General features: G+C 49.0%; 1 protein-coding gene across 1 annotated transcript in view; it reads right to left on the bottom strand.

Annotated features, from left to right (window-relative positions):
• The window catches only part of Chrna7 (cholinergic receptor, nicotinic, alpha 7 (neuronal)), a gene marked incomplete at its 5' end in the record, with an annotated part of 111,183 nt that overhangs the window by 34,855 nt on the left and 48,712 nt on the right, over nt 1–27,616 (bottom strand). The window contains 2 exon segments of the mRNA XM_013512688.1: nt 12,566–12,675; nt 22,642–22,686. Coding sequence (XP_013368142.1) covers nt 12,566–12,675; nt 22,642–22,686 — 155 coding nt within the window.

Here is a 27,616-nt window from a genome sequence, read left to right as displayed (position 1 = left end):
GATGAAGCAGCAGGACTGCAGCCTGGGCAAGTTACTCTTTTTGGTTGGAGCTCCAAGGTCATAAAGGGTCCAGAGAGGAAACCACACAAAAATGCGATTACCGAAGAATGTAAAGTTTATTTCTAATAAAAGACGGTAAGTAATGTGAAAAGCTAACTGTGGTAATTTCAAATGGATTTCCTTCATGACAGACTAGTATGGGTAACAAAGGAGAAAGAATGATGATCTGTAGGTTAACTGGTTATGTCTATTTCATGACTCACTCCATACCCCTTTCCCTAAACAACCAGACTTCACTTACTTTCTGTTTCCTGGTGTTGGGACGACTGACTGATCCAGACAATGTGGATCCTAAGTGCAACTACCCAAGTTCTGGCCTGCAATAACTCACCATTTGTAACACAGTAATAGCCCCAAGGAGTTGATTCACTCACTGGGATCTAGCGGTTTCCAAGTGTCCTTTCAAGTGTCCCTTGCCACAGTAACTTGTAGAGATGCACACGGTCCCTCCTAAGGAGCTCCCTGGCCATGGGGAAGAACAGAGCACCATGCCTGCGTTCTCCACATCCTGTAATGCGTGTGTCATTCAAGGCATACGGTGGTTCAGAGGACGTTACTGCTGCCAGGGCAGGAGAAGAGTCCCCAGGAGAAGCCTGGCTGGGCTGATCCAAACTCCTTAGATCATATGCACTCCTGACCACGCGATCCAGATTCCCTACCCTCTCCCTCTAGTTAAAACCAAATGTTTCAAGGGTCTGCCACATTTGGTTCCAAGCTGACCCTCTTCCAGGTTTGTCTCCCGCCATTCCCACTCGGAGCCCATGCCGCAGCATGCTTTACTTTCCCACGATGCGTTTAATTTTGCTGGGCTCCCTGCCTTCATCTCACTGTTCTGTCAGTACAGCCTACTGCCCTAAGGGGAGCAGACCACATAGACTATTTCTCTCAAATAAGTCACCTTCCATGTTACAGACAGGGTCTCCTCACGTAGCCCGGGCTCACCTCAGACTTCTGGGATCAACCAATACTTCTGCCTCAGCCTTCTGGGGAGCTGGGACTATGGTGCCGATGTACCCCCCTTATAAACCAAGTCACCTTCTGTGTGTGTGTGAGACGCTGGGGATTGAACCCAGGGTCTTTGCACTGAGCCACACCAACACCAGCTCTTTTTTTATTTTTTATTTTGAGACAGGGTCTCACTAAATTGCTAATTTTCCAGGCTGAGTTGAAACTGGTAATCCCCTGCTTCAACCTTCCACTGTCCTGGGATTACATATGTGGGCCACCACACCTAGCCCAAGTTATTCTTAAAAGTAGAAAAAAAAAATGGTTTGGCCAAGTCTGTGAAGCATGTCTGTATTCCCAGAAATCTGGGAGGCTGAGGCAGGTGGATCACAAGTTTAAGCCCAGCCAGGGAAACTTAGCAAGACCCTGTCTCAAGGCAAAAATTAGCTAGCTGTTGTGGCATGTGGCTTCAATTCTAGCACTCTGGAGAGCTGAGACACAAGAATCACAAGTTGGAGCCTAGCCTGCACAACTCAGTGACTTAGTCAGACCCTGTCTCAAAATAGAAAGGGCTAGGGATGTAGCTCAATGTGGAATCCATGGACTCAACCCCTGGTATATATATAAAAAAAGTAGAAGAAAGCCTACTTTACAGCTGTTCCGGAACTGCCTCAAAGTAAGCGTGCTGTGTGGCCGGCCAACCACCATGAAAAGCCTCACAGTCTTCACATGGACGAGCACCTCTGTCTTCCAGATCTAAGATGTGTTACCCCTGACACACGTACATCATCTTCTGCTCTGCAAGATGCTCCTTTGGACCTCTGTCTAAGGCAAGAGGTTGAGCCAGTTCCCCTCTAAGAATGATCCTTGTGACCCATAATGTTTGATGCTCTCCTCCCATAAAGGCAGCCAGTGAGCACAGCACTGCAGGCAGTGAAAAGACTCAGAGATCCACAGCAGGTGGGGGAAGGGGCAGCGTGGGCCCAGCCTTGGCCCACTTGCTGCGCTCTCCCCATCCCTCAGGCAGCCCGTGATGATGACTTAAATTCCCATCGAATTCCTGTCTCACATATTTATTACACAGACCGTTACAATCCTTTTGGGTCTGAGTTCAATGCCTCTAAGATCAATAAGCTCATCTCTAAAAGTCTTGCTGCTGGGCATGATCGGTTTTGCGGCCCTTGGGGTACAGGGTGGTGAGGGGGCTGGTCCGTGCGCTGGCCCTGTGCCACATGAGGGAAGACAGCCTCACCCTGGCCCCCTCGGATGCAAAGGCACCCCGGGGAAACTCGGCTCTCCCCAGCACCTGGCCCTCCCCTGGAGATTCTGCCAGACTCCTACATGGTTCAACATTGTCATTCTGAGCTCCATTTTAAGAGTCCTCTTGACTCACAATGGTTGGTAAGTGATTTGGTCAAAGAAAAGGCCATGCTAGAAACACAAGAAGAAGGGGCAGTATGAAAATCCCGTCCAGAAGAGACAAACTCATGTTTTCCAGAACGTGAAAGGAAACACAAAGGTAGGCAAAGTGGCCCAGAGAAGGTCTGTAAGTGGAGCTAGTTCAGAGCAAGGGGAGGCAGGGAGTGAAGGAAGAAGGAAACACTCACATCTTTTTTAACTTTTGGTTTTCTGGTTGACATATCAAAAACATACATATTTATGGGGCACCAGGCGATGTTTCTACAGATGCTTACACTGCATAATGCTCAGTGAAGCAAACACATCTATCTCTTCAAGGGTGCTTCATTTCTTCACAGTGAGAACATCCCAATCTGTCCTCCTGTCTTTTCTGAAACACACAGTACGGTTGCAGTCGGATCTTAATGTCCCCGGCCTAATGTCCTACAGAGGGGTGGAAACTTTTGGGGGTGTCCCCAAAGGTAAGTGTGGGACCCCAGTCTTTTCATACCCAGCCATGAGAGGAAGAGGCTTCCTCTATGACGTGCTGCCACCAGACCAGAGCAATGCAGTCCACCAGTGATGGTCTGAAATCTCCAGAAAAGAGAGCCACATAAATCTTTCCTCTTTTTAAGTTGATTGAGCTCAGGTATTTGTTACAGCAACAGAAAGCCGATGAGCACTACTATTTACTGTTATCAAAGTCACCCTGCTGTGCAACAGCACATCAGAATTTAACTTGTAGAAAAACAAAACACAAGAGGTTCTAAAAGCTGGTGCACTTTTCAGACAGCACCAGAAGGAGGCCAGGAGTAAGCCAGCCTCTGGGGTTGGGAAGACTCAGCTGGTAACTCCGGGCCGGGGTTGAGCATCAGCGAGCACAGTTTCATGCCTTGGGAAATACGGACTCACAGGATGACTTTACAAAGTCAAAGAAGAAAGAAGAAAGCCTGACTGTCCTGGCTATCACCACCAGCACCAACAGGTGCCCAGTAAAGAGAGGGGGTTTGGCTCCAGTATGCAGAAGTAACAAGTGCAGGTCAATGATTTGAACTCTGTACATGGAGCCATGGGGAGCTTTGCAGAAAGAGCAAAATAAGACGAGCAATCCCGAAGGTGAGCTAGCGACAGCCCACCATGGGACAGACAGATGGCTTCCAGTTAGACCAAGGCAAGCCTGTCTCTGGGCTCGTGGTGGCTGGCAGATGACACAAATTCCTTTCCTCTTTCTGTGTTACAGACAAACCAGATTAAATAACAAAAGCAAGGATACCCACTGGCGCACCCTGGGAAGAGTGCACAAACAAAAGATACAAGGTTTTCTGGTTAAAATAGCCTGATGGGAACCAGGTGATAGCAAGATGGAAGGAGAATAAATGTTTTTATAATTATTCAAAGCAAAATTAAATGAAACACAAATTCTACAAAAGGGATCAGAACCTCTCCCACCCCACTCAGAGTCAAAGCCAATACCCCCAAGAGTTGGTCCATATGCTCCATCACACTCCCACCTGCCCTCCAACCACTGGCCTCCCTCCTCCCCTACCTCCCTCTCTCACTCCCTCCTTCCTTCCCTCCAGTTCTCTCCAGGTGACAGCCCCTTCTGTTCCAAAGACAGACCTGCATGACCTGGGCCTGCCTCCAAGAGATAAAAAAAAAAAGTGCACTTTTTCAAAGATAAAAAATCACGATACCTGCACAAATATAAAATGGATACGTATCAAAGCCAGCATTTAGTCATTCCATAGAAATGGGGATCTGAATCTGCCAACAGAAGAATCCATCCACCATCCCAAATCTACTTGCTTTGTTATCAAGTTTTTAGAACTTACAAAGTTGAAAAATAGTTAGAAGACCATGACAGGCACAGCCCAGTACAGAATGAGATAAGCAGCAAGGTGCCACCCCTGGCATACCATACAGTCACGGCTGTCTTTGTCATCTTCTGCTTGGCATTTCCAAACCTTCTGCAGCATTCCCGACAGGCCCTTTGCTGTGTGACCATCGGGGAAGGAACAGCACCCTCCTGGACAGCACAGGCCTGGCCATTCTGTGGCTCTCACCCCTCCCGCTGGCTCTAGGCCTGGCTGTCCTCGCGGGGCTCTATCTTCTGGGGATGCCTATGCTCTGGCTCAGACTCTCCCCTCCCCTGTCACCCACCTCTCTTTCTCTACCGAGCAGGGATGTGGTCTCATTGGATCACTGCTGCATCCTCAGTTTCTAAAGCTGTGTGATGGAGCAATGTGGGAGTCTTCTTTCAATATTGGTCAAATGAAGGAATAATAAATGAAAAATAAACAGTGCCAGCAGCCAGGGTGCGCAGGAGAGGATGAGATGGGCTGTCCAGAAGTGATGTCAGAGACGCAACTACAGGTTGGCTGGCCCTGCTCACTTCTAGAAAACAGGCTGCCAGTCCCTCTGTCCTCCACCCAAGTATTATTTCAAAACAGCCTCCCTGCACGTTAAATCTGAAGATCTGATCAGGCAAATACTCTAACAGCACAGTGCTAAAACCTCCTTCTCTAAGATGCACAGCAGCGAAATAGTCTTCTCTTACCGCACAATCCCGCCGCACCTAAGAACTCTTCCTGATGACCTTTGCCCTCGGCCCCCACGGCCAGCCACGGTTGCTCACGGGCCTTTGACCAGCCGGTCAACTCAGTCTGATTCCCAGACAGGACGTCTTGTGCAGGAGCCATTAACTATGACAACACTGATCTGAGCGTTCCTTCCACATGTGGATAACTCAGCAAACACACAGCGGCTGACGGCGGAGCAGCTGGAAGCACAAAGATGCAGACCCAGAAGCTCGACTTGCCAGGACCTTTGCTACCTTCCTGTTGGTACTGCTCTGACCGAGGACACTACAGTTCACCTGAGTCCAGGATGCGCTCCCAGCCTCACATGGCTTCTGAGTGCCCCACCAGAAGCCAAGGCCGATTGAAACTCACGCCAAGGTAAGGACGATTGGAACTTGGGCGTACAGTTTGCCTGAGCAGCAAAGGGCCACATGGACAATCATCCTTCCTGTGCCAACTGCCTCCTCCAAGGACCTGCAACCCAGCTTGAGGATCTGGCTTCCAAAATATAGTGGGTCCACGCATGCGGCAGGCCGGCCAGAGGACCCAAGGAGTTGAGACCTTCAGAAGCATCTCTCAACGTATAACTGAAGACAGCTGGCAGATAAACACCCAGTTTCTACAGCACAGCTCTGAGCTGCTCTCCCAGAGCCCCCAGTGGGAATGCGTCCAGCTGCCCACAGCACTAGTCTGCGTTCTAAGGGGCTTTCCATTAGAATCCTTTCTTTTCTGCCTCACTTCCCCTCTTCTCATCATACTTCCTACTGTCACTGCCCAAACAAACTACACTGAAATCCTTGGCTCAGGTGGATTTCTAGGAGGAATCTACAACACTTGGCAAGTGAGTCAATCCCATTCCCTTGGCACCTCCCTGAGGAGCACAATTCAAAGCCCTCACAGGCTGATCACTCTGTACCCCAGAGGGTCCTGCACACGCTGCTCCCTCCCTAGGCTCTGTCATCAGCCACAGGGTCAGAGGCACTCGGAAAGAAAGAGACGCCTACAGATGTGCAGGTGCCGCTGCACAGTCTGTGGAAGAGATGGCTGACACTGCCCGCTGTTCTCAAAATTCAGAGCTGAGAAAAGCATCTTTACATATATTCATTACAAGAGATTTCCATCACTGCTACAGAATTTTCTGCCCAGCAACTAAAAAGCAGAAAAGCCCAGTGAGGCTGAGGCACTTGGATGCTGTTCAAAGGGGCAGAGGCGGCCTTGATGTCACTGGGACTCAGACCTCCCTCCTTCCTGCAAGCCAACTGCTGGGACCAGCAAGGCCTTTACCTCCATCCGAAGGGGAGAACTGTGAAGAGGCATCCATAACTGCTCTCACTTCGAGCAAGATGGTGTTCAGAAAAATCCTTGAACTGAAGGCTTCAGGCAAAGCAGAACAAAGCAAGGGAGAACTACCGGACTCAGCACTGGGCAGAGCTCTCATTAACGCCCATCCTCTCCTCAGCACAGCACAGCCAGCTGGCTGGCACCTCGTAACTGGCTCCCCATCCATCCGGGAAACACAGTGGCCCTTCCAGAAATGATGCAGAGATAGCGGTTTTGCAGCGGCCCAGCCTCTTCCAAGCACAGAAAACACATTACATCTCAGAAACTATTAGTGGCTCTCCTATGGGCTCCAACACCAAACTGAGAGGGAAAAATATGGGAGGCGTCATCAGAGCCAATCAATGCCCTTAAAAGCCATGACTTACTGAGTGACGGCATTTTGACCCCCGTCCTTTAGGAAAAGCTCCTGCACTTTCGTTCACACCCTACTGAACCACAAAATGAGTGTTTGAGCAGAACACAGTATTTCAAGTACCTGGAAGCTGGCAGAAAGTATCAAGCTCACATCTCCCCAAATTCCCAGTTACAGATTTGGGGAGGTCAAGAAGGTCAAGATCCTTCTAAGGACGATCCTACTTCTGCTACTTTCTGTATCAGATTTTGGTCCCTTTCAGTTTAATGTTCTCAAGTTGCCACTATGACTTATTTCTTTCCCTTTATTTCTTCTTCTGCTGTTCTTGGTAGCACTGTACCACGCTGGTCCAGCCTCTTGGGTCCTCCTCCCAGCAATTCTCACGTCCTGCCTCCCTCCTCCCGTCTTGGCCTGGCATCCCTAGGTATTCAGCGCTTTGTCAGGCGTCTCTGAGATGGTCTGGCACAGGAATGCCTTTCTCCGTGCGGTCAGAGGGGTGAGAGGAGGGATGGCCGGTCCTCACCCGCCGGGCAGCTCGTGTAAGCACCCTGGGTAGGAAAGAGTCACCGTGCCTCAGGGAGACAATGCACAAACCGTAAAGCTGGTGAGCAGCAGGTACAGAGCGCATACGGAGGGTGAGTGGGCCGGGGCACGTAGGCCCGGTGTGTCCAGTGGCAAAGGGAAGCCGGGAGTGGAAGCTGAGGAGGAGGAGATCACATCTGCACGCGGAAAGCATCTCTTCTCTCACCCATTCTCCCTCACTGGCCCTGTTACAGTGCGCTTTGCCCAGTGCTCCAGTCACCAGTACCTTCATCATGCATGCCGCTTCCTGTCTCTTTAAACCAAGTCTTTAATCTGCCTTCACAGCTTCACTACGTTCCTTTCAGTACCCGCCCCTCGCCATCCAGCTTCCTTTCCTTCTCTCCCGCCTCCCTGCATGTCCTATGGAGCTGGAGCTAAGAACCCCTCCCTTGACTTGGAGTTAGGTTCTTGCCAGAGCTGACCAATAGAATGGGGTGAATGGGGATCCTGGCCTTTCATGCTCACTCCTTGAGAGGACTGACAGCCCACTCTTCCTTCCTCCGGGAGCACTCCCAGCCACCAATCTGGGCACCACCCACATCTGCAGAAAAGGACAGAGGAAGAAAACCGAGGTGCCAAGGTGACTCAGTTCTCAGCCCTGGCGAAGCGCCTACTCCAGGCCAGCGTCCCTGCCGGCCAGCCCCGCCTGCGGTGGGAGCGCATCCCTGAGCACTCCCGCCCCACGTAACTGCGGTCTACGGCATCACATGGAACAGCCAGCCAGCCACGTGGGCACACTCAGCTCACAGCACTGTGAGCACTGATAGGAGTTGTTTTTTTAAGTCACTAACTTTGGGCTAGTTTGTAACAGACAACTAATATAGATCCTGGTATTTAATTGTGTCAGCTTAACAGAAATGCCTGACTGGTTTAGCACACTCCTGGGCGTCTGGACGATGGATTTATTGAAGAGGGGAGACCCACCCTGGATGTGGGTGGCACCAACCAATAGGGTTATAGCCTGGATGGAATAACAAGGGAAAGAAGAAGGACATCTCACATCTGCTTCTTCAGAGGAGTTCCAATCTTCGCCATCACAGACTGTAGCCTTCCAAGCTCAGACCCTTCGGTTCCCAGCTATGGACTCACACAGGACTCTGCAGGGAGCTCCAGGCCTTTGACTTTTGACCGGATCCTCTTGCTCTCCATTGTGCAGGCGGCTCTTTCACATTCTCCCACCCCTGACTCTGCAGGTGGCTGCTGTTAGCCTACCTTGTTGTTACAGCTTTTGTCTAGGTATTCCCCCAACGCCTCTCGCGGTCATAGGCATGGTTTTTTCAGAGGTGGCTGGATCTAAAGTGTGTGATGCTGGGATTAAAGGTGTGTGATTACTGTACCAGTCTACTGATTACTTGGCGTAGTTCTGGGTGTGCGTGCTACGTGCCCTTAGGGCAGAAAGCAGGTAGCCTAAATAGAATATACAAGGGAAAGAAAGAAGCTGCTATGGTGGCTTGCTTGCTTTGCTACCTTCAGCCCACCATGAACTGTTTCTCCTCTGTGATGCCTGTTTGCTACGCCACCCTGCCTTGGAGCCAGCAATGAAGGACTGAAACCTCAAAAAAGTGTGAGGTGAACAAACCTTTTCTCCTTTAACTTTGAGTGTCAGGTATTTTGTCTCAGCAATGAGAAAAGTAACTAAAACATTTGTTAATTCTTATATCCAATCTGTTCCCTAGTGAACTCTGGTATAGATTCTGTGTCTGTGTCTGCACAGTTCTGGTATCTGTGGCTGGTTTACACATCTCTGCAACCTGTTTATGCTACACTGACTTCATGTGGGTGTGCAAGCCATACAGTCAGCAGTCACTTCAGAAGGGAATTCCCCTATCTCATTGCTCAGAAAGATTGAAGCAGATACCATGGCAGCCACTACAGGCTCCAAGAGGGACTCTGGTAGGCATAGTGGTCAACAGGCATTTGGGGAGAAGAAAGTAAACAGTCACGGGAGTAGCACCTGTGGGGAATCAGGTTGCAGCACAGTTCTGGGACATCAGTTGGGGCAGGCATGGGGAAAGCATGGCGTTCTTCCTCAGTGCCTGGTATCATAAGTCAGCTACAGACTGCTGTGTCTTTGCTGCCTGAAATGTAATTACACAAAATACTTAGTAACTCCTCATTAGCCAGAATGTTGGGATCATGAAACATTTTATGTTTTGGAATTAATAGACTTAACATATAACCATAAAACTTACCTCTCAGAGCTTCCTTTTTGAGATTCTACCATATTACAAAATTTATTCTAGACTTCAGATGAACTAAGCTGAATTGGGAATTACGAAGCATACTGTTTCTCTTAAAATTATTAAATTACCACTTTAACCCAAGCATAAACCCTTGTCCTCATGCCTAGAGCAGACACATGCCATTACTAAATCATTATCTTCGGCCAGGTACCACACGCGGCATGCTACATACATTTGCAGAGATTTCCTTCCCAGGTCTTAGGAAGTTGGCATTTCTCCACTTTTGCAAATCAGAGACTCAGAAGTTATAAAGACAGTAAATATTATAATATAACTAAATTTTATACCTAGACTTGTTCAACCCTTATCCTTTGTTTGTACATATTCAACTGTAAGGTCCCTGTTACGGTCTTAAGTTTTTTTCCCCAAACTTTGTATGTTGAAATATGAAGTCCCAGTACTTCAGAATGTAACTGTATTTGGAGACAGGGCCTTTAAAGAGATAAAGTAAAACAAGACCATTAGGGTATGTTATGGTTTGTGTCTGGATGTCCCCGCAAAGCCTCACACAGTCATGGGGCAGGCTTCTAGATTTTACGATTGAGCCATGGCCCAATGCTGAGATTATGGGTGTGAGTGCTACACCCACCCTGGGCGGACAGTTTGCATACGATATAAGGGAGGGAAAGAAGCTTGCTCTTTCTGCCTGCTCCTCCCTTTTTGCTCTTGTTGCTTTTGCTGTTTTGTGCCACCCTGAAGTGTTGCCCCTGTGCCCTGCCACCCTGCCTTGGTGCCAGCTGAATATGGGCTGCAACCTCCACAAACCGTAAGCTAAATAAACCTTTCCTTCCTTCATTTTGGGCGTTGGGGATTTTGTCTCAGCAACAAGAGAAAAGTAACCCAGATGGGTGGTCACTAATCCAATCTGACCAGCACCCTTACAACAAGAAAAGATTAGGACACAGACATACACAGAGCAAGGAGCACAGGGAGACGGAGGAGAAAGCAAACCCTTTCAAACAAAGGACAAAGAAGATCAGAAGTAATCAATTCTGTCCACAACTGGATCTCAGACTTCTGGCCTCCAGAATTATAAAGAAGTAAATGTCTATTGTTTAAGCCACTGCTTTGTGGACCTTCCTTACAGCAGTCAGACCAAACTAACACAGTCCCTCCCCATTCCCCAGGAAACAGACGATCCAAAGCCCAGCGCAGAAGCTCATGTGTTTCACACACTCAACAAGGGGTCACTTACGGTGACCTTGGATGGTTTTCAAAACTCAGTTTTCTTAACTTTATTTGAGAAGCAGAGAGTGGCAGAAAATATGAAGTGGATCTTCTTCTAGGAACCAGCCAAGTTATTCAAGGGAAATATGACCCCAGCAACAAAGACAGAAAGCATTAAAAATGGATACAAGAAATGAAATTGTCCAGGCTTCTCAAAGTAACTGGTACAGGACAAAAACATCTGCTGGCTGAAGGGGATCACTGAGTAACTATCAAGGACAGTGGGAGACAATCACAATATATTTGAATCAGAAGAGCCTTTCTTTTGTATTAATCTGACCATCACAGTTAGGAATAGAGAAGTGATGCTCTAGGTTCCATTAGTTGGCTACATGGTTTAACAAAAAAAAAGATTAACAGCTTTTAGAAATGTCTCTACCTTAGATCCTTTCCCTCTGCACACCTGGTCTGCAAGTCTTACTGTCTTAATTTACTAATGAATCCCATTTTTCCTGCCCTCAGGAGAAGGTTTTTTTTTAAGATTTTCTTGAATTTTATTATCAAATCTCTCTTATACAAACAATGAACAAAAAAGGGGAAAACATTGGGAAATGTATCACTGGAGAGTCAGGATGACATAGTGGTTAAAAACATGGCCTATGGACCCACATAGTCTCAGCTCTATTGCTGACTAGCAGTGGTCCTGGGGCACATACCCCACTGTTGCCACTTCAGTCTCCCCATTTGTAAACCTGGGATGGTAACAATACCTATTTCATACAGTTAGAAGGACTGAACAAACTAATATTTGAAAAACATGTAAAACAAAGCCCAGCACATGGCAAGTGCTATGCTTATAAAACAAAACCTTAAAGTAACTGGGTTCATTTCTCCATGAATCAGATCCTTATCCCTACACACTTTTTAGATCTGTTATAGTAGTTATGGGCACACAGTTCTGTGTCCTTTTTATTCCTCATGTTATGCATACTGACAGTGTCCACAAATACTGTATAATTTATAATGACTGCCTTAAAAAAGTGAGGCTAACTGTCCAACAATGCAGTAATGAGCATCCGTAAGACGATGACACTCTGGGTGATTTAGCATCACCTCTGTGCCAACAATGTCAGCCTCAGACTTCTACAGAAATCTTTCCACCATTAGCAATCTTACTGACCAACTGTTTCCTAAGGAGGTTAATCTTGATCAAGAGTAAATACCCCATTCAATACTACACTATTTTCTTCCTTAATTTCAAATTTAGTGTTCTTTATTCTAGCACCTAGACCCTCCTCTTATAATAGTAAAATCTATCTGCATTTCTAAAATTATTCACAAAATGTGAATGAGGAGACAGATTATTATAACATGACTGCTGTTTATTTTTCTTAGGTCAGACATACGACTTGTGCAGCACCTCTCCCCGAGCAGCGAGAGATTACAGGCCTCATGAACTCAGCCACCTCTGCAATGAGAAACAACTCAAATGACGACCTAGGTCTAAACCGTAAAATCCAGTTGTGCATCCCATGGGCCTGCAGCTTCTCCTGTTGATTATAACTGCTGCTAGTCAGACAGCAAAGGCAGTGCCTTATGCAAGAATGCTTCATGCTCCACTATGCACAGAAACAATGCTACGCACATATAACGCATGACACCATGGACAGGATCATCTTGGGCACCAGTTAGGACAACCTGAGCTTGAATGCAAACACAGAACATACCAGCAGAGGGGGACAGAGCTGCTTCTCAAAGGCCAGCCGCTTGGAGAGCCTCACTGGGAGTAATGGTATCACATAAGGGATAATGTATCCTTATAACATATTCAGATGTGCTTGACTGGACATATATGCAAGCATAGGATCATATTCCTTTTGTCCAATCAATGTGCATACCTGTTGTAGAGAAGAATGTCTGGTTTCCAAATCTGGCCATCTGGAAAGCGGAGAGTCTTCACGCCTGGATATTCTGACATATTCCACTGCAAATAGTGATCTGTCCAAGACTGACACACACAGACAATGGCATTAGCAGCACTTCGCTTCCCGACTACTTACATTTCTTATAACAGATTACTAGATAAAATCAAAGCCAAAAAGTGTTCCAGACATTTATTTACATAACTGAGTGGTTATTTATAAAATATAAGTAAATTGGGAATGAAATGATCTCTTTTGAAATGGTCATGAACAGCATAAATATCACATGTAAGGTCCTGCTGTCACCATGACCACACTCAGACGGTAGCATTAAAGCTCATTCCAACCCATCGCACGCCACCAAGCCTTTTCCTCCTGCAGCGGATGGCTTCCTTCTAGCTAAATGAATAACGGTTCTGCTTTCCAAGTTTTCATCGTAAGGACATTTTGAAAAAATAAATTCACTTATTTCAACTCGAATAAAAGCCATGCTGTGGAAATGCAGACCATTTATTTCCATGAAATAGCACTGTGCAGCTTTGTGGGAACAGCTCAGAATCTTCTAGGGGCACATTTCAAAATGTGAATCTGGTTTTGTTGAAGGGACGGCGCTTCTGACACCACACCTTGACAACGCCGATGTCAGGCCTCGGCAGCGGGACCCTGAGGCAGGGCTAGAAGTAAGAAGCATCTACAGACACACAAGCTCGAGGCCAAGCCCTAGTTTCGATTCTTGAGTGATCTTTTCCAGAGGAAAGCACAAACCTGGAGTCCTCCCTACCAGGACCGGGCATTCACCAGCCATTCCAGGGACTGACTTCTGCCACGTCTGCTCAGGTGGGGACCCACCTTCAGCTGTCACAAAACCAGCACCACACACTGTTGGAGTCGCAGGGCTGGGAGGTTTGGACACAGCAGCTCCCACAAAGGTACCATAGTGAGACCCCGTTTTGTATCCAGTCCCCCTGCTGACACCTCCCACGTTCTAGAACTGAGACTTAAAGATTTAGACAGACACATGCTGCAACCCCTACAGCTGGGATCAGGGGGCTCCCCCATAACTAACACATTGCTATCTCTGCATCAACATATACATATATATTTACACCAAGAGACAAAACTTTCAACTGCACGTCAATTTTGATTTGGTTTCAGACCAAATGAATTTGAGTCAATGTTAAAAAACCGCAAGGTGGAGGCAGGGAACAAATTTCCAGAGCTGTTGAGATTCAGGAATTGAGTATGAGGTGCTATGGGTCTAGAGCTATTGATTCCAGAAACAAGGAAGAGGTCCAAGGCCATGTTCCAGAGATGGACCATACTCTGGCGAGGGGCGATAGCTTCTAGAAAGGTTATGGAGAGCGGGGCATGGTAGCACATGCCTGTAATCCCAGAACTCTGGGTGGCTGAGGTAGGAGGATGCCAAGTTTGAGCCCACCCTCAGTAACCTGGCAACAGAACAAGACCCTATCTCAAGATAAACATTTTTTAAAAGGGGAGGACATAGTTCATTGCAAAACCCCAGTTCCTCTCTCTAAAAAAGGTTGTATGAGCTCTTGAACCTTCCAGTGTGTGACATCCTTTTACAGCAGGAACCTAGGAGAATGAGGATACACTGATGGAGATCATTCCCAAGCATCACCTGTGGCATCTGAGACCTGCCCTTTGCCCTCTGGGGTCTAATGAGCTGGGGTGGTGGACAGAGGCGGGGAGGGGAACGCTGAGAAGGGCTGGTCTTGTTCAGGCTGCTTTCCAGAAGCACCTGCTGCCAGCCAGCCGACGTCTGCTGCCCTCATTCATTCCTTGCTCTGGGCACAAAACTCTTCCGTTCCAACTCCTGTGCTTTCCTTACCACCACCTTGTATCTCACCCTGGGGTGTGGGGGGGATTCACTGCTGGTGTCACTCCTAACACCCAGCTGAACTTAACCAGCACAGTGCTGGGTGTGGGAGGCCCACCTGACGATTGGTGCCAGCAGCATGAGAGGAAGAACGGGAGAAGAAGGCTGTTGGGAGCTGGTAGAAGCTGTTGGGAGCCTGTTGGAAGCCGGTAGAAGCTAAGGAGCTGTTGATTCCCTTGGAGGAGCTCATGATGCTGGCTTTCCTAATGAACTTGGCTGTTTTCAACCTCCAAGGAGCTCAAGACCTTGTTGTTGCTGAGAATGGCTTTGGTTCACTTTGGGGGAGCTCTGGTCCTCCCTTTGAGCATTGCTTCCTGGCTCTGGAGTGGAAGGTGTTGCACTGCTCAGTCTCGTAGAGAAGCTTGTGGCATTCACTTCCCTGACGGGAACTCAGCTGTCATCACTGGAGGATCTTAGGACCTCGCTGTGGCTGAGGATGGCCGTGGTACTTTTCAGAGGAGCTCTGGTTCTTATTTTGAGCATCGTTTCCTGGCTCCAGTGTAGATCCCTCAGCCTGCTACCACAGACCTTTCATCCTGCTGGCACAGACTTCTTAGATTACCCCACTGACCTTTGGGCCTTCCCAGTGCAGATCCATGAAACAGGCCTGCATGAGACATTGTCCTGGGCTCTGGGCCTCCAGTTGGACTTGTGAGAGGCATTGTTATGGGCTCTAGGTCCTCAGCTGGACTCAGGCAGGACATTATTGTGGGATCCAGGCCCTTAGCTAGATTCTTTGGTTGTTAGTGTGTGGACGGATTTCCTGCACTCTCTTGTATATGATTCACTGGTGACTATTACAAATAATCTTATAAAATATGTGTCCCGTATTATAGTGTTCACCTTGCAGAAAAACCCCAAACCACAACATGGTGCTTCTCTGGACTGGCCACAGATGACCACACAACCAGTCACGGTACCCGTTACTACACCCATCCGAGCGCAGGGCTGGCCTGTGAAGGCGAGTGGGCTCTAGTAAGAAGCAAGCACCTGTCTCCTCCATCTGTTGAGACAATGGCCAGAAGAGAGTGGGCAGGAATGGAACGCCTGGCTGGTAAAACTCAGACCCATCTGTAGACACTGTCAGCGGCCTCCCAGCACCCCCACGCTCCCCGCCCCGTGTGTGCACACACGGCAGGCCGAGGCCTGACAGGCGGCATCACTGCCGTTTCCCCAGGGCGGTGCGGTGTGTGCGCCAGCTCACCACCACCCAGAGCTGTCAGGTACTACTCTGCCTGCTTACAAGTGCAGACTGAGCCTCAGTCAATCACTGGCTCAGAACCTGACTGCACCGTCTGACTGACCCCAGGGAAAGCAGCCTTTGCACTGCCCCAGGCTGGTTCTTCCAAGGCCGACTCTGCACTGGCACACCTGCAACATGACAGCATGGCGCGCACACTGTCCCTGACGGCGCTGCCCATCTGCTCACGCTCTCCTCGTGTCCAAAGCCACACTAGCCACAGGGCCGAGGACCAGCCACAAAGAGCTTTGGAATCAGACCTGAGCCTGCACCAGGGCTCAGAGAAAGGCTTGCTGCGCACATAGCCCTCTCTGGACTACAACTTCCTTCTGTGTGTTTAGACTCGCAGGACGGCGCCTGAAGGACGAAGTGAGATTGGGTGTACAGCAGCAGGTGAAACCACGTGCCTCTCACAGGCAAGTGGTAAGTGATGGCTTTCCAGGAGAGAGATCTTTCCACTGTATAAAATCCCACAATACACGAAAGATGCATTGATAACGGAGCTGCAGCCAATGGTGGGGCATGATCCCAGGCTGCACGCCCAGGGTTTCCTAAGAAGGGATGTGGAATAAGGTTGCAGGAAAAGCCTGTCTGTCTTCTTACAGTACTTGGGTCCTTGGGGACAGAGGCACAGGGAAAACTGTGAACAGCACCCAACAAGGTCTCCATATGCGGTGCGGCAAGGCAGCGTCAGGGGCCGGGAGACGCCACTGCGCCCGTCCTCCCGGGTAGAACAGCCCACGGTTCTCACTCCCTCCCTCTGTCTGTGGGCTTCCCTCTCAGCAAATCAAGGGAAGAGGGCATGAGGCTGGAAGGGGCGTGCACAGGGAGGGGAGGGCTGCCGATCTGACACGCGCGGAGTCTGGATTCTCCCGCCTCCCTCACAGAGACTCTGGTTAAACTGTGTATGAGCCTGTGCCCTAGCATGGAGATGCAGAGACAGAGAAAGAGGGAGAGTTTTCTTCTAAGAAAATACATAATAGCATAAGACATGTATTTGGTTTGCCTAGCACAGAGCTCCTAAAACCGGCATCTTTTGTTAAAGAAGTCCTTTCCTCTCCACCACACCTGAGTTTAGTGCTGGGCCTCACGGCAGGTTGTGACTGGGGCCAGGCCTCTGAAAGAACAGTGTGTGATGAGCGGTGGAACCTTCAATTCCATCTCCTCCCCATCTCAGGTCGGAGGATGGGGGGACCGGAGATCAGCTTGTAACACCTCTTCCACAGCAAGGTGCCACACCCCAGGAAGCATCAACACGGCTCTGTCCCCTCCCGCTACCCCCCCTCCAACACTGCTCTGTCCTGTGTCTCTTCCAGCAGCCTGCTCCACAGTTTTACCCTTTAGACTAAACCAGTAAACACAAGCGAAGTGTTTGGTTGAGCAACATGCGCTGTCCTAGAAGATTATGAAACCTGAGGTGGGGGAGTGGGGTTTAGGTTGTAAGGAACTCCGTAATTACAGTCAGCCACGGGGAGGCATGCGAGGCCTGGACGCTCCATTTACAGCGGGGGTCTGAGGCGGGGCAGTCTTGCGGGAGTGTGCCTTTGAGCTGGGGGTGCAGAGGCTAACTTAAGGTCAACAATGTCAGAACTGATTGCTGCGTGGTGGCAAACACTGGCCAAACATGTATTTCAAAAATTCCCCAATCAGCTACTTTACACGAGCTTCCTTCCATCCCTTGTCTCTGAAGCTGTTTTGATAGTGAAACCCAATGGCTGGGACACCCCTCAACCTTTGGGTGCAGTCACGGCAATCTGTGAGGATGGCTAATCTATGAGCACGGTGTGAGGTATTTCTATGCGTCAGAGGTAACACGAGCAGAAATTGAAAATGTAAACATTTTAGAAATAATGATGGTCTACAATCCAACATACTATGAAGTGAATGCTATTAATACCATAATTGGAATTAAGAGCTTAAAAATAGTGAACAAAGGAAAATCTAAAGGCAGAAAAGTGGTCAAGAATCCAAAATAAGAAAAGACATATTTCAAAAAGTGAATGCATGCCTCTGAATGGCTCAGACGTCTCTTCAGAAACCGAAATGGTTTCTGTCATTTCTTCTCATACATTAAATCAGATTATGTCTGACAGGCCTCCCGAAATGATAAAACATCTACAGAGAAAATACACCAAATGTTTCCTCCTAGGAATAGGAAGAGGTAAATAGAGAGATCAGCAACTTTGTATTCCTGCAGGTTACCTGAATAATCTGGAAGTCATACAAAATTAAGGACAACTGGGAGAAAGGATAACAAAATCAACAAACTGCAGGTCAAAGAGAATTTAATTTCATTTTTTCTTTAGCTTTTCTGCCTCTTCCACTTTGATGCGATATAAAAAATATATCATTTGCAAGATCAACCCGCATTTAAATACCCTGGAGAAAAGACAAGGTGGATTCCGACCTTTCAGAACAGGAATTGAGCAACATGGAACAGTGAGAGAGACACCCCCATGGCTGAGAACCATTTCCCGGACCCTCTACCCACCCACTTGCCCTGGCAACTCTGGCCCTGTTTGCCTTCGGGACTGACTTCACTGCTTGTATGTGGCCAGCTCTCAGGGTGGGTCAGGCCAGGCTGGGCACCAATCAGGGGACACAAGAACAAGAATCAATAGATGGTTGTCTAGAAACGACCCAGGGAAGCCTGCAAGCCTGCCCTGCGTGACACTCAACCCTCCTATGTCCCTGCAGTGGCCAGGTCAGGGCAGCAGGTCCTCCTGACTGAAATACTGAGCTGGGCCCGGGAGCATGGAGGTGCAGTATTGGTTTCCTAACTGTTAATTTTGTTTTAAACTAAAGATTCTTTGGACTCCTTAACAATTCCATTGGGAGGCAGGGTCACCTCCTATATCACTTTCCAGATCTGTGTTACTACCCAGCTTCCCAGAAGCATGTGCTGGCAGTGAGCTGGCTTTTTTTTCATACAGAAACATCTGAAAATAAGCATCAATTAATGATGCTCCAGACCTGACCATTTAGAAGAGTCTGGGCCTTTCCTTGTCTGATTTCTGCAAAGCAATACTGTTCCCAATGGCCTATCAGCAGTCCCTGCAGTGTCTCTAGGGAGCCAGTTGGCCTTGCTTTGCTAACCTTTTACTTTCTTTTCTGACTTAAGTTTCACTGGCACGTACCTGTACATATTTATGGGGTAGAGTGTGACAATTCAATACATGTGTACAATATGTAGTGATCAAATTAGGGTAATTAGCATTCCCATCTCCTCAAACACTCATCATTTTTTAGTGGGTAATGTTTCTTTAAATGTATTAACTACACAGCCTGAGTTTAAATGGCTGAGAAGTGGGAAATGGGTCTCCTCCATTTCTGGATGCCCACACGGCCTTATTCAGTGCCTTCCATACAGCAGGTGATCCCAAAGGTGAGCTCAATAGATAGGAGAAAATATTTTTTTTAAGTGAAGCTGCAGGTGTTTCTGCAAATGTAAGTCACAGCTAGAAATAAAGTTCTCTTCAAAGAAATTTAGAGGTCTCTGATGACGGTCTCCAAAAGGCAGCGAGTGTACTCAGTACATGAGCTGTAGCTCAGTGATGCTGTCCCTGGGAGCCAACACCCACCACTGCATGCAGGGCTCAAGACCACGGCTTCTGAGGGCGACAAGGCGGGCACCAGGGAGAGACGTCAGACTGTGCACACGTGTGTCTCTGTCGGAAAGACGTCCACAGCGGCTCGGTCCTTAGGGGCAGGGGTAAAACCTCTGCATCCCCGCAGACCTCCCAGAGCTTTATCTTCTACTAAAGCGTCCAAGGATAGGAGAGCGAGCTTCACTGTGCGTCATCTCTGAGCCTCTCCTGGGTTCATGCAGCACTGTGGTTTCATTCACTCGCTGAAAAATTATTCATCATGGGCTATGGATGAAGCAGTGGGCTAGGAGCTGGGGGATGGCAATGGGCTAATCCAGCCGAGCTCTGCCCTCTGGGTGCACCTGTGCTAGCGGGGCAGAGACGTGGGGGCCAAAAAAAGCATGCAAGTGAGAACGAAGAGTCGAGGGTGATAAGGACTCTGGTGGAAAAATGAAGCCAAGCAAAGAAAAGAGTGGGAAGTGGAGGTGTAGCTGAGAGATAAGAGAACTTGCTTAGCATGCTCAAGGCTCTGGCTTCAGTTTACAGTGGGATGGGGACAGAATGAATGGAGGGTGTAGCAGGTGCCTGGAGGTAGCAGTGGATGGTTTGGGACAGCACATAGGAGCTCAAGGAAGAAGTAACTAAAAAAGGCGCTGTTTAGAACTGACCCATAGAAGGAAGGGAGAAAATTAAGTGGTTCTTGGAAAAGAGTTTTCCATGCAGGAGGAAGAGCAAGTGCAAAGGCCCTGAGGTAGGAATGTGCTCAGGTGACGTGTGCATTGGTAACATCAAGAGGACAGAGAGCAAGGCAAGGAAGAGGGCAGAGAGGATGGGAGAGAAAAGAGGGTCCAGGCAAGGAGGGAAGTGAAGGTGATTTAAAGTTCCTGCGTTGCCCAGGGAGACAGGAGGCCCTGGAGGATCTGAGCCGGGGGCCTGTGACAGAAACTTCATTTAACTGAAAGGGTCACTCTGGCTGCTGTGTCGTAATATAACCCATCAGGGGAGGCCGGGGCTAAGCAGGAGGATTGTGGGAAACTCTGTAATGTTAGCTATGATGCCAAAGTAGGCCAGGGCAGAAGCAATGGGTTTATGTGCATAGATCCTGGATCTGTTCTGATGACTGAGCCACCAGAATCTGTTGACAGATCAGATGTAACGTGAAAGGCAAGAGTGAAGAGCGACCGTGAGGTCTCTGGTGTGAGCCAAGGGATAAACATGCCTGCATTTACCCAGGTGAAAAGGACCGGAAGAGGCCAGAACGAGCATGACCCAAGGACAGGGTGACAGAGCCAGAGGCAGGGAAGCGACGGTCAAGGTGAGGCCCTCCGCAGGCTGCAGGAGACAGGACCTGCCCATGCACCCCTTGGGGAAGGGCTGGCCTGCAGAGCAGCACAGCCCGGCACCCGGGGCTGGGGACGGAAGCGCATGGGAAGAGGTACCGGGTGTCAGTGGAGCGCAGTGCCTGGGTTCTGCAGGGAGAACACCCCAGGGCCCGCCTCATTCACTCCAGGGGTCCTGCAAGGGGCCTCCTGTGCAGCTAAGCGAAGCCTGGGGCACTCGGCAGATGGCTTTAAATGGATCCGTTCTGTCCCATCTCTCAACTGTGGACTCCCAGGAAGAGCTGCCTGCCCAGGGCAGCCTGGGAACACCCCGCGCCCTCACTCTCCTCTGTCCTTCGCTTTGCAGAGCAGGGCACATTTCCCCTGGAGACTCTCATTTTGGACACTGACCAGAACCAAACAGAAGGTCTAGCCACCTTAGCGGTGTGCGGGGACTCCGCTAGAAGTGGGGTGACAGATACTTTCCAAAGTCAGATGGGTTTTAATTCTTTTAATTTTTGCTTTCAAAAAAAATGAAGCTGAAACTAGTGGAGTTGTCAGCTGTGTTTGGTGAAAACACCCTTGCTGGCATCCACTCTGGAAGAAGTTCAAAGAAGTGAATAAAATCACTTTCACAAAATTCTTTTCATAACCCACACGTTCCTGCATCTATTAATAGAAGAATTATACAATAGATAGTGACAACTACATTGTTCTAGAAGTAAAAAGAGCCACCTATAGATGCATGAATTAATTCACAACAAAGCCCCATCTTTGGCAGAGACATGAATTTCCCATTTAAAAACTTTAATAATTACGTGTTATAATTTGCAATCTGTGTCACCTTGCTGAATTATATAGTAATCTTAAATCCACCCAGAAGAAAAATTTTCATGGTTTCAAGGGAATATTCTTGTAAACATTTACATGTGAGAAAACCCAGGTGGTATGATCAATAAAAGACTTTTGAATATAAAATCATTTTGCATTAGGACAAAATCCTACCTGAAAAGTAGGATAGAAATGCAGGTGCAAAGAGAAAAAAGAACTATGTAAACTAGCCGATAGTTAAAGCAGGATATGTTTATATGGTTTTTAAGCAAATGATATAGGCATAGAATCACTGTGGTATTTAAAGTCTACATAAAAGAGATCAACAACTTGATAATTAAATCACAGCGTTTACAATTTGATGGAAGTGACGTCATCTGCAATTAATTAAATTTAGGTTCAGTCACAGATGTCAAGGTAAAACCCCAGGTATAGAATACAGGTTGGGTAGCCCTTATCCAAAATGCTTGGGACCCGACGTGCTTCAGGTATCATAGCTTTTTTTCAGAATTTTAAAGGTTTGCATTGAGTCTTGCTCATTGAGCATCTCTAATCCAAAACTCTGAAAATTCAAAAGTCTGAAATGCTCCAAAATCTGATGCTTTTTGAATTTCAAGTCAATCAGCAAAAAGTTTTGGAGTTCAGAGTTTCTCAGGCCACGGAGTTTCGGATTAGGAATGCCCACACTATGAAACCTTTCTAGATTCTGGCAGGCGCCACTAGAGTGGAAGTGTGCAGCAGACTTTTGGCTGAGGAGCCCTGGGTGCGATTCAAACACGCAGCTCGGGAGGGCGCAGCGGGCAGGGCCAGTGCTGCCAAGCACTGGGGAGCAGCTACAAAGCAGAGCGTGGACACCGAACTGCGGTTCTGCAACTTATTTTCATGCATGAAGTGGCTTTGAAATGTCCCCCCCATAACTCAGTACTAGGATACAGGCATGCATAAAGTCCTGCTGCCATTCAGTGTTGAATATTCAATTGCAACCCACAGGACGCTGTAAATTAGCAACTGAGTCCACAGCGCAATCCTTCCAGCATACTGTGGGCACATACGGGGCAGGGGTGACAGCCTGCCCTTTGCCATGGGAACTCTGCTTTCCCTACAAATCGATCGCATGCACCTCAGCAGCAAGAGCAGGCAGGCACACAGGCGAAGACTGCACTGCCTTCACTCACCATTTGTAGCCAAATGTTGGTGGTTAGAACTTGGTTCTTCTCATCCTTTAAAAAAAAAAAGGAAAAAAACAGCATAAATATGGCTCAGATGCTTTACAAAGGGAAGAATGATACAATTATTCATGCAGGGATCTGACTGTTGGGATCACTGTTGTGTGTGGAAATTAGAATGCACCACGCATCTGCAAATGTAAGCCGGCAGCATTTCCCCAGAGCTAAGCTTTTCTATTTATTCCAAAGTAATACACATTTATTATAGAGCACTTACAAAGGACAGCGAAGTATAAAGAAGAAAATTAAAATCAGGCAGTCCTACCATCCAGAAATGCTGCTTGCTAAGGACTTCGCTATTTATCTTTTATTTTGTAATTTATATACTTTAAAAATTGGGTGCAAATTCCAATTTTTTAAAGTCAGGTGTACTACTAGAATTTATACACTTTCTGAATAAACATAAATATTATATGCTTCCCTCCACCCAGAAAGGACGCCAGGCCCCGTGCCGTCTGCTTCCCTGCGCAAGGAGAGTGCCCCTGAGCAGGGCATGCTTGTTTTGTGCCTGGGGGTCCGGGCTGTCTTTTCTCTCATCCTCTCTTTGCCAGGTGACACGCCTGACCCTTGCCACCTGCCTGCAGGGTAAACCCTATCCAGGTGAACTAGGTAAGAATGCTCAGGTGCCTTCACAAGGCAGCCACGCACACTGGGGTCTTTCAGACTCCACAACTTATTTTTCCGTATTTCCAAACCATTGAGTGTGGGACCCTGTCGGCTGTCAGGTGTACGCCACCCAGGGAGCTGGAGCGTGTTGCCCACAGTGGCTCTGTTCCTGCACAGGGCGTCTGTTTGGATCTTCGGTGTCCCTCAAGCACCCCTGTATGGGAGGCTTGGCCCCCAGCTTGACCCCACTGGGAAATGGTGCAAGTTTCAAACAGTGGAGCCCAGCGGCAGTCTTTAGATCACTGAAGTGACCTGGAAGTGTATCTGGGGACCTCAGCCCTTCTTCTTCCTGTTTTTTTGCTTCCCATTCACGAGCTGAGCAGCTTTCCTCTCCTGTCATAATGTGTGATCTCATCATAGGCCAAAGTAATTCTGAACTGTGGGTTAAAACAGTTCCATAACTGCTTTAACTTCTATAACTTCATTTTTGCAGACATTTGGTGTAGTCACGGAAAGCTAACAGACCATCACAAGAACCGTCTAGTCAAACTTGGCCTTTCTGCCTGCGCTGTGACTGGCACTTCATCACAGCTGGCCAAGCCCGGAATGGTCCACAATCTGCAAGGAGACAGCTGAGCAGAGTTCGTCAGCGATGCTGTTATTAAATCACTGGACTCTCAGTTCCAACCGAGAAGCCATACATTTGTCACTGACACCCTTTCCCTGGAAATTATTTCTTACCCACCCCAGGAGGGCCTGCCCACCGGCAGAGACCTGGAGTTCCTGCAACAGGAACTGCTTGGCCTGCTTCGCTGATGGGTAGTCACCAAAACCAGATCCAATAGCTGGAGGTCCGCGGCATCTGCCAGGGCGTGGCCAGCAGGCAGGGATGCAAGTGAGACTCGAATGCCACACTGCCCCCCACTAAAACAGAAATGCGGTGACAGTGTAGGGTGTTGGCAGAGACGCTTTGCTGCTTTGATGCCAGGGCCCAACTGCCCACCTGCTGGGTATTTCTGAAAGGTATTTCTGAAAGGTATTTCTGGGTATTTCTGGGTGGGGAAAGCCTTGTAGAAAGGACGGGATTGCCTGGGGAAAGACAGGATGATTTCCCAGGAGCTCCCAGGCCAGGGGCTGTGTCTGGAAGAAGCTGTCAGCTGGTTACAGGAAGAAATACATCTCCTTTTCCAAAACAAAACATGTCAAGGTTTTTTTAGTGGTAAAAGCTGTGGAGCTCACGTCTCTCTGTGCACCATACTGAGTAGATGACCCCGGACGGGGCCGCACCTTTAATACGCACACATGCTCTGATTTCAGCTCAGCGTCCAGTATTACCGGGCACTGCTGGTGAACGCCTCAGGACGCCCACCTGTTCCCGCAACTTATTAGCCAGCTGTTGTTTTTAATGGACTTAGAATTAGCGAGGGTTCCATTTAGGTGTCTTTTCTTCTTTTAATTGCATTTGTCTCTTCCTCTCCTGAGAGAAAGACTTCTGTGGTTTGGGAACTCAATTACCACCAATCTAATTAAAAGGCTTTCTTCTTTCCAGCATTCAAAGGAAACCTCATTAGAGTGTCACCGGATTCCTGGGCTGGGCGGCAGCGTGGGACCAAGGCACGGCGCTTCACACTGTAATCAACAAGCAACAGTCAGCCACCGGCTGACGGGACCACGACACCCCGGAGGGAGGCGGCCCTCAGAAGTGCCTGAAGGGAGCCCGCTAAGCCAGGCAGGAGACCCCGCTACCCAAACGGTCTCCTCCTTCCCAACCCAGCCTGGGACCACACATGGCCCTGTGACAGGGTCTCCCAATCCCCACCTCCCGGCACACACGGTATGCTACACACTGTCCCACACTGGCACAGGTATATGTACACACACACATACACACACACCTTCTGCCCTCTTCCACGTATGGCTTTCTGACCACAGATACGATCAGCTCACCCTCCTCCAACTGCACGGTAGAAAGGACCAAGGGAGAGTTCCCTACTGCAGTGCACAAGCTTCTTCCAAGTTTGCTTTCATTCATCCATTCGTTCATTTGTTCGTTCATTCACTCGACAAACGTCTATGGAGCCCTTCCTGCCCCACGCATCACACTGGCCTGATAGGGACGGTGGGACAGAACACAGTCCTCACGCTCCTGGAACACAAAGTGGAGGCGGAGGGCTTGGGTCACACAGTACAGTAAGGATGCACATGCACTGAGAAGTGAGGACAGCCTTGCGGAGGGAAGAAACAGGGCCAGAGAGGCTGATGGGCGGTGGGACGAGAGTGACAAGAGGACAGGTCTTCTCTGCACACTCACAAGCCTTTGCTTCTGCGGCTGTGACTGTCTCATGTACCACGTGTGCGTCCCCTCACATCTCCCTTGCGCACCCAGCCCTGAGCCTCCGTCCTCGCTCCCACAGCAGCCCGGCTCACGCAGGCTCCCCCAGGGGACCCGGACCCCACACTCCCTGCCTGTGAGTACCGTTAAGGGACCACGACTTGAGGCCTCAGTCTCCTGTAAGTGGGGCTCCTAGCCAGCCGTCACCATTTAGAGGGTACCTGGCAGTACCGAGCCCGGGGGGACCTCCTCTTGAGCAGGACCTCACCTGCTTACAGGTAAACTCCCCTCCTCTCCCTCTGCCAGGCCAGCTCCAAAAACAGGCCTGAAGAGTCTCTCTGCCTGCCTCTTGCCAGGCCACTGCCACCCTTCCCAGACCCCTCTCACGCCCAGCCCCAGCCCACATGCCTGAGCTCAGTCCCCTGCCTCCTGACCGTCCTCCGCACGGTGGGTACAGACAGGACCTCAGCCTTGCCCCCGCTTCCACGCCGAGCGTTCGCACAGCTCCATGCCGGGAGGGAGGGAAGGCAGCAGAAGCTCCGAGTCTGGGCAATCCGCAGACGGCCTGCGGCCTGTGTACCGTGTGTCTCTCTGGCTTCTGGCAGCAGGACATTTAAGACAAGGCGGCGACCACAGGTCTCCAACCCCAGCGCCCAGACTTACTTAGGGATGAAACCCAGTTCTTCCTTCTCATACACTAAGATGCTCTCCACTGACCCCCGAAGGCACCAGCCTCCTTCAGCGCACTGAAAACCAGGAGGCAGTGGAGGACGTGGCACTCAGCACGCTGGACACCACACGAGCCAGACTCCAGGACTGTTGTGGGGGAGGAGGATGGCACTGCTAACCCTGGCTCAAAATAATGGGGGTGCTCCATGGAAAACAGCACTTCGTGGATACCCCAGGGATGCTGACCAGCAAGCAGCACAGGCCTGTGTCCTCGCCTGTGTGAGCTGGTATAAGAAAAACACCATAAACCGCGAGGTTTACAAACCACAGGAATTTATTTCCCACAGCCTGGGAGCTGGGAGCTGGGAGTCCGAGATCCAGACGCTAGTACGGTTGAATTCTGCTGTCCCCATAGAAGGGGTGAGGCAGCTCTCTGGGGTCTCCTTTCGAAGGGCAGGAGACCCATCACAAGGGTGATGGCCTCAGGACCTAACTGCTCTTCCTCCACTCCCACCAAGGACCCTCTGTCCTTGGGGATAAGATTTCAACAGCAACTTGGAGGGACATAAATATTCATGCATAGCACTCCGAGAAATGGGATTCAGTAATTGCAGATCCTCCGGCCACCACCTGGCTATCACTGTCCTGTCCCCACCAGGCAAGATGGCAGGGACAGGCAGAGTCCCTGTGGGCGGAAGACCGCCTGGGCTCCGACCTCAGCTCCCAGTCAGCGGGCTTCTGTATCTGTGGGTTCCACCATTCTGTCCTGGGAAATGGGAATGGTGCCTCCTGGAGTTGGTGGGATGAGAGGCAGTGCCATCCGCTCTACGAAATGTCACTCAGAGCCAGTGGCTATGACCGTGTGCCAACTGCTTGGCCACAGAGCTCTCCTCACAGATGGCCAGCATGGACAGTACCCCGAAGTCACTGGCTGGACTCCCCCCGTTCTTTTCAATCTGAGCACATTGGTGAAGAGCACACTTTGATTTATGTGAACAGTTTTCAAAGTCAATCTTTCTGAATAATTGTGTGTCTGACTTAGTAATGTGCTGTCTTGCATTCCTACAGCAACTGCTCCTTTGGAAGTTACGGGGAGCCATCATTCAACACTATTTTATAGAGCTCTCATCGCTTTTTTTTTTTCTTTTGGGTAGATGCTGAGAAAAGTAAACACACGATAATAGATCTAACCATGTCTAAGTCCTTGTTTGCAGAGGACACTGCTGGATGATATAAATTCACATTTGTGCACCCCTCCACAGTTTGTAGGAAGAATGACTTCTTTTATCTAATTTAATCTTTACATTAAGTATTTTT

Source organism: Chinchilla lanigera, unplaced genomic scaffold, assembly GCF_000276665.1.
Source record: "Chinchilla lanigera isolate Chin_1 unplaced genomic scaffold, ChiLan1.0 scaffold00015, whole genome shotgun sequence".
Classification (NCBI taxonomy): Eukaryota; Metazoa; Chordata; class Mammalia; order Rodentia; family Chinchillidae; genus Chinchilla; species Chinchilla lanigera.
The sequence above is the reverse complement of the archived record's forward strand: the minus strand, read 5'-3'. Positions and strand labels throughout refer to the sequence as shown.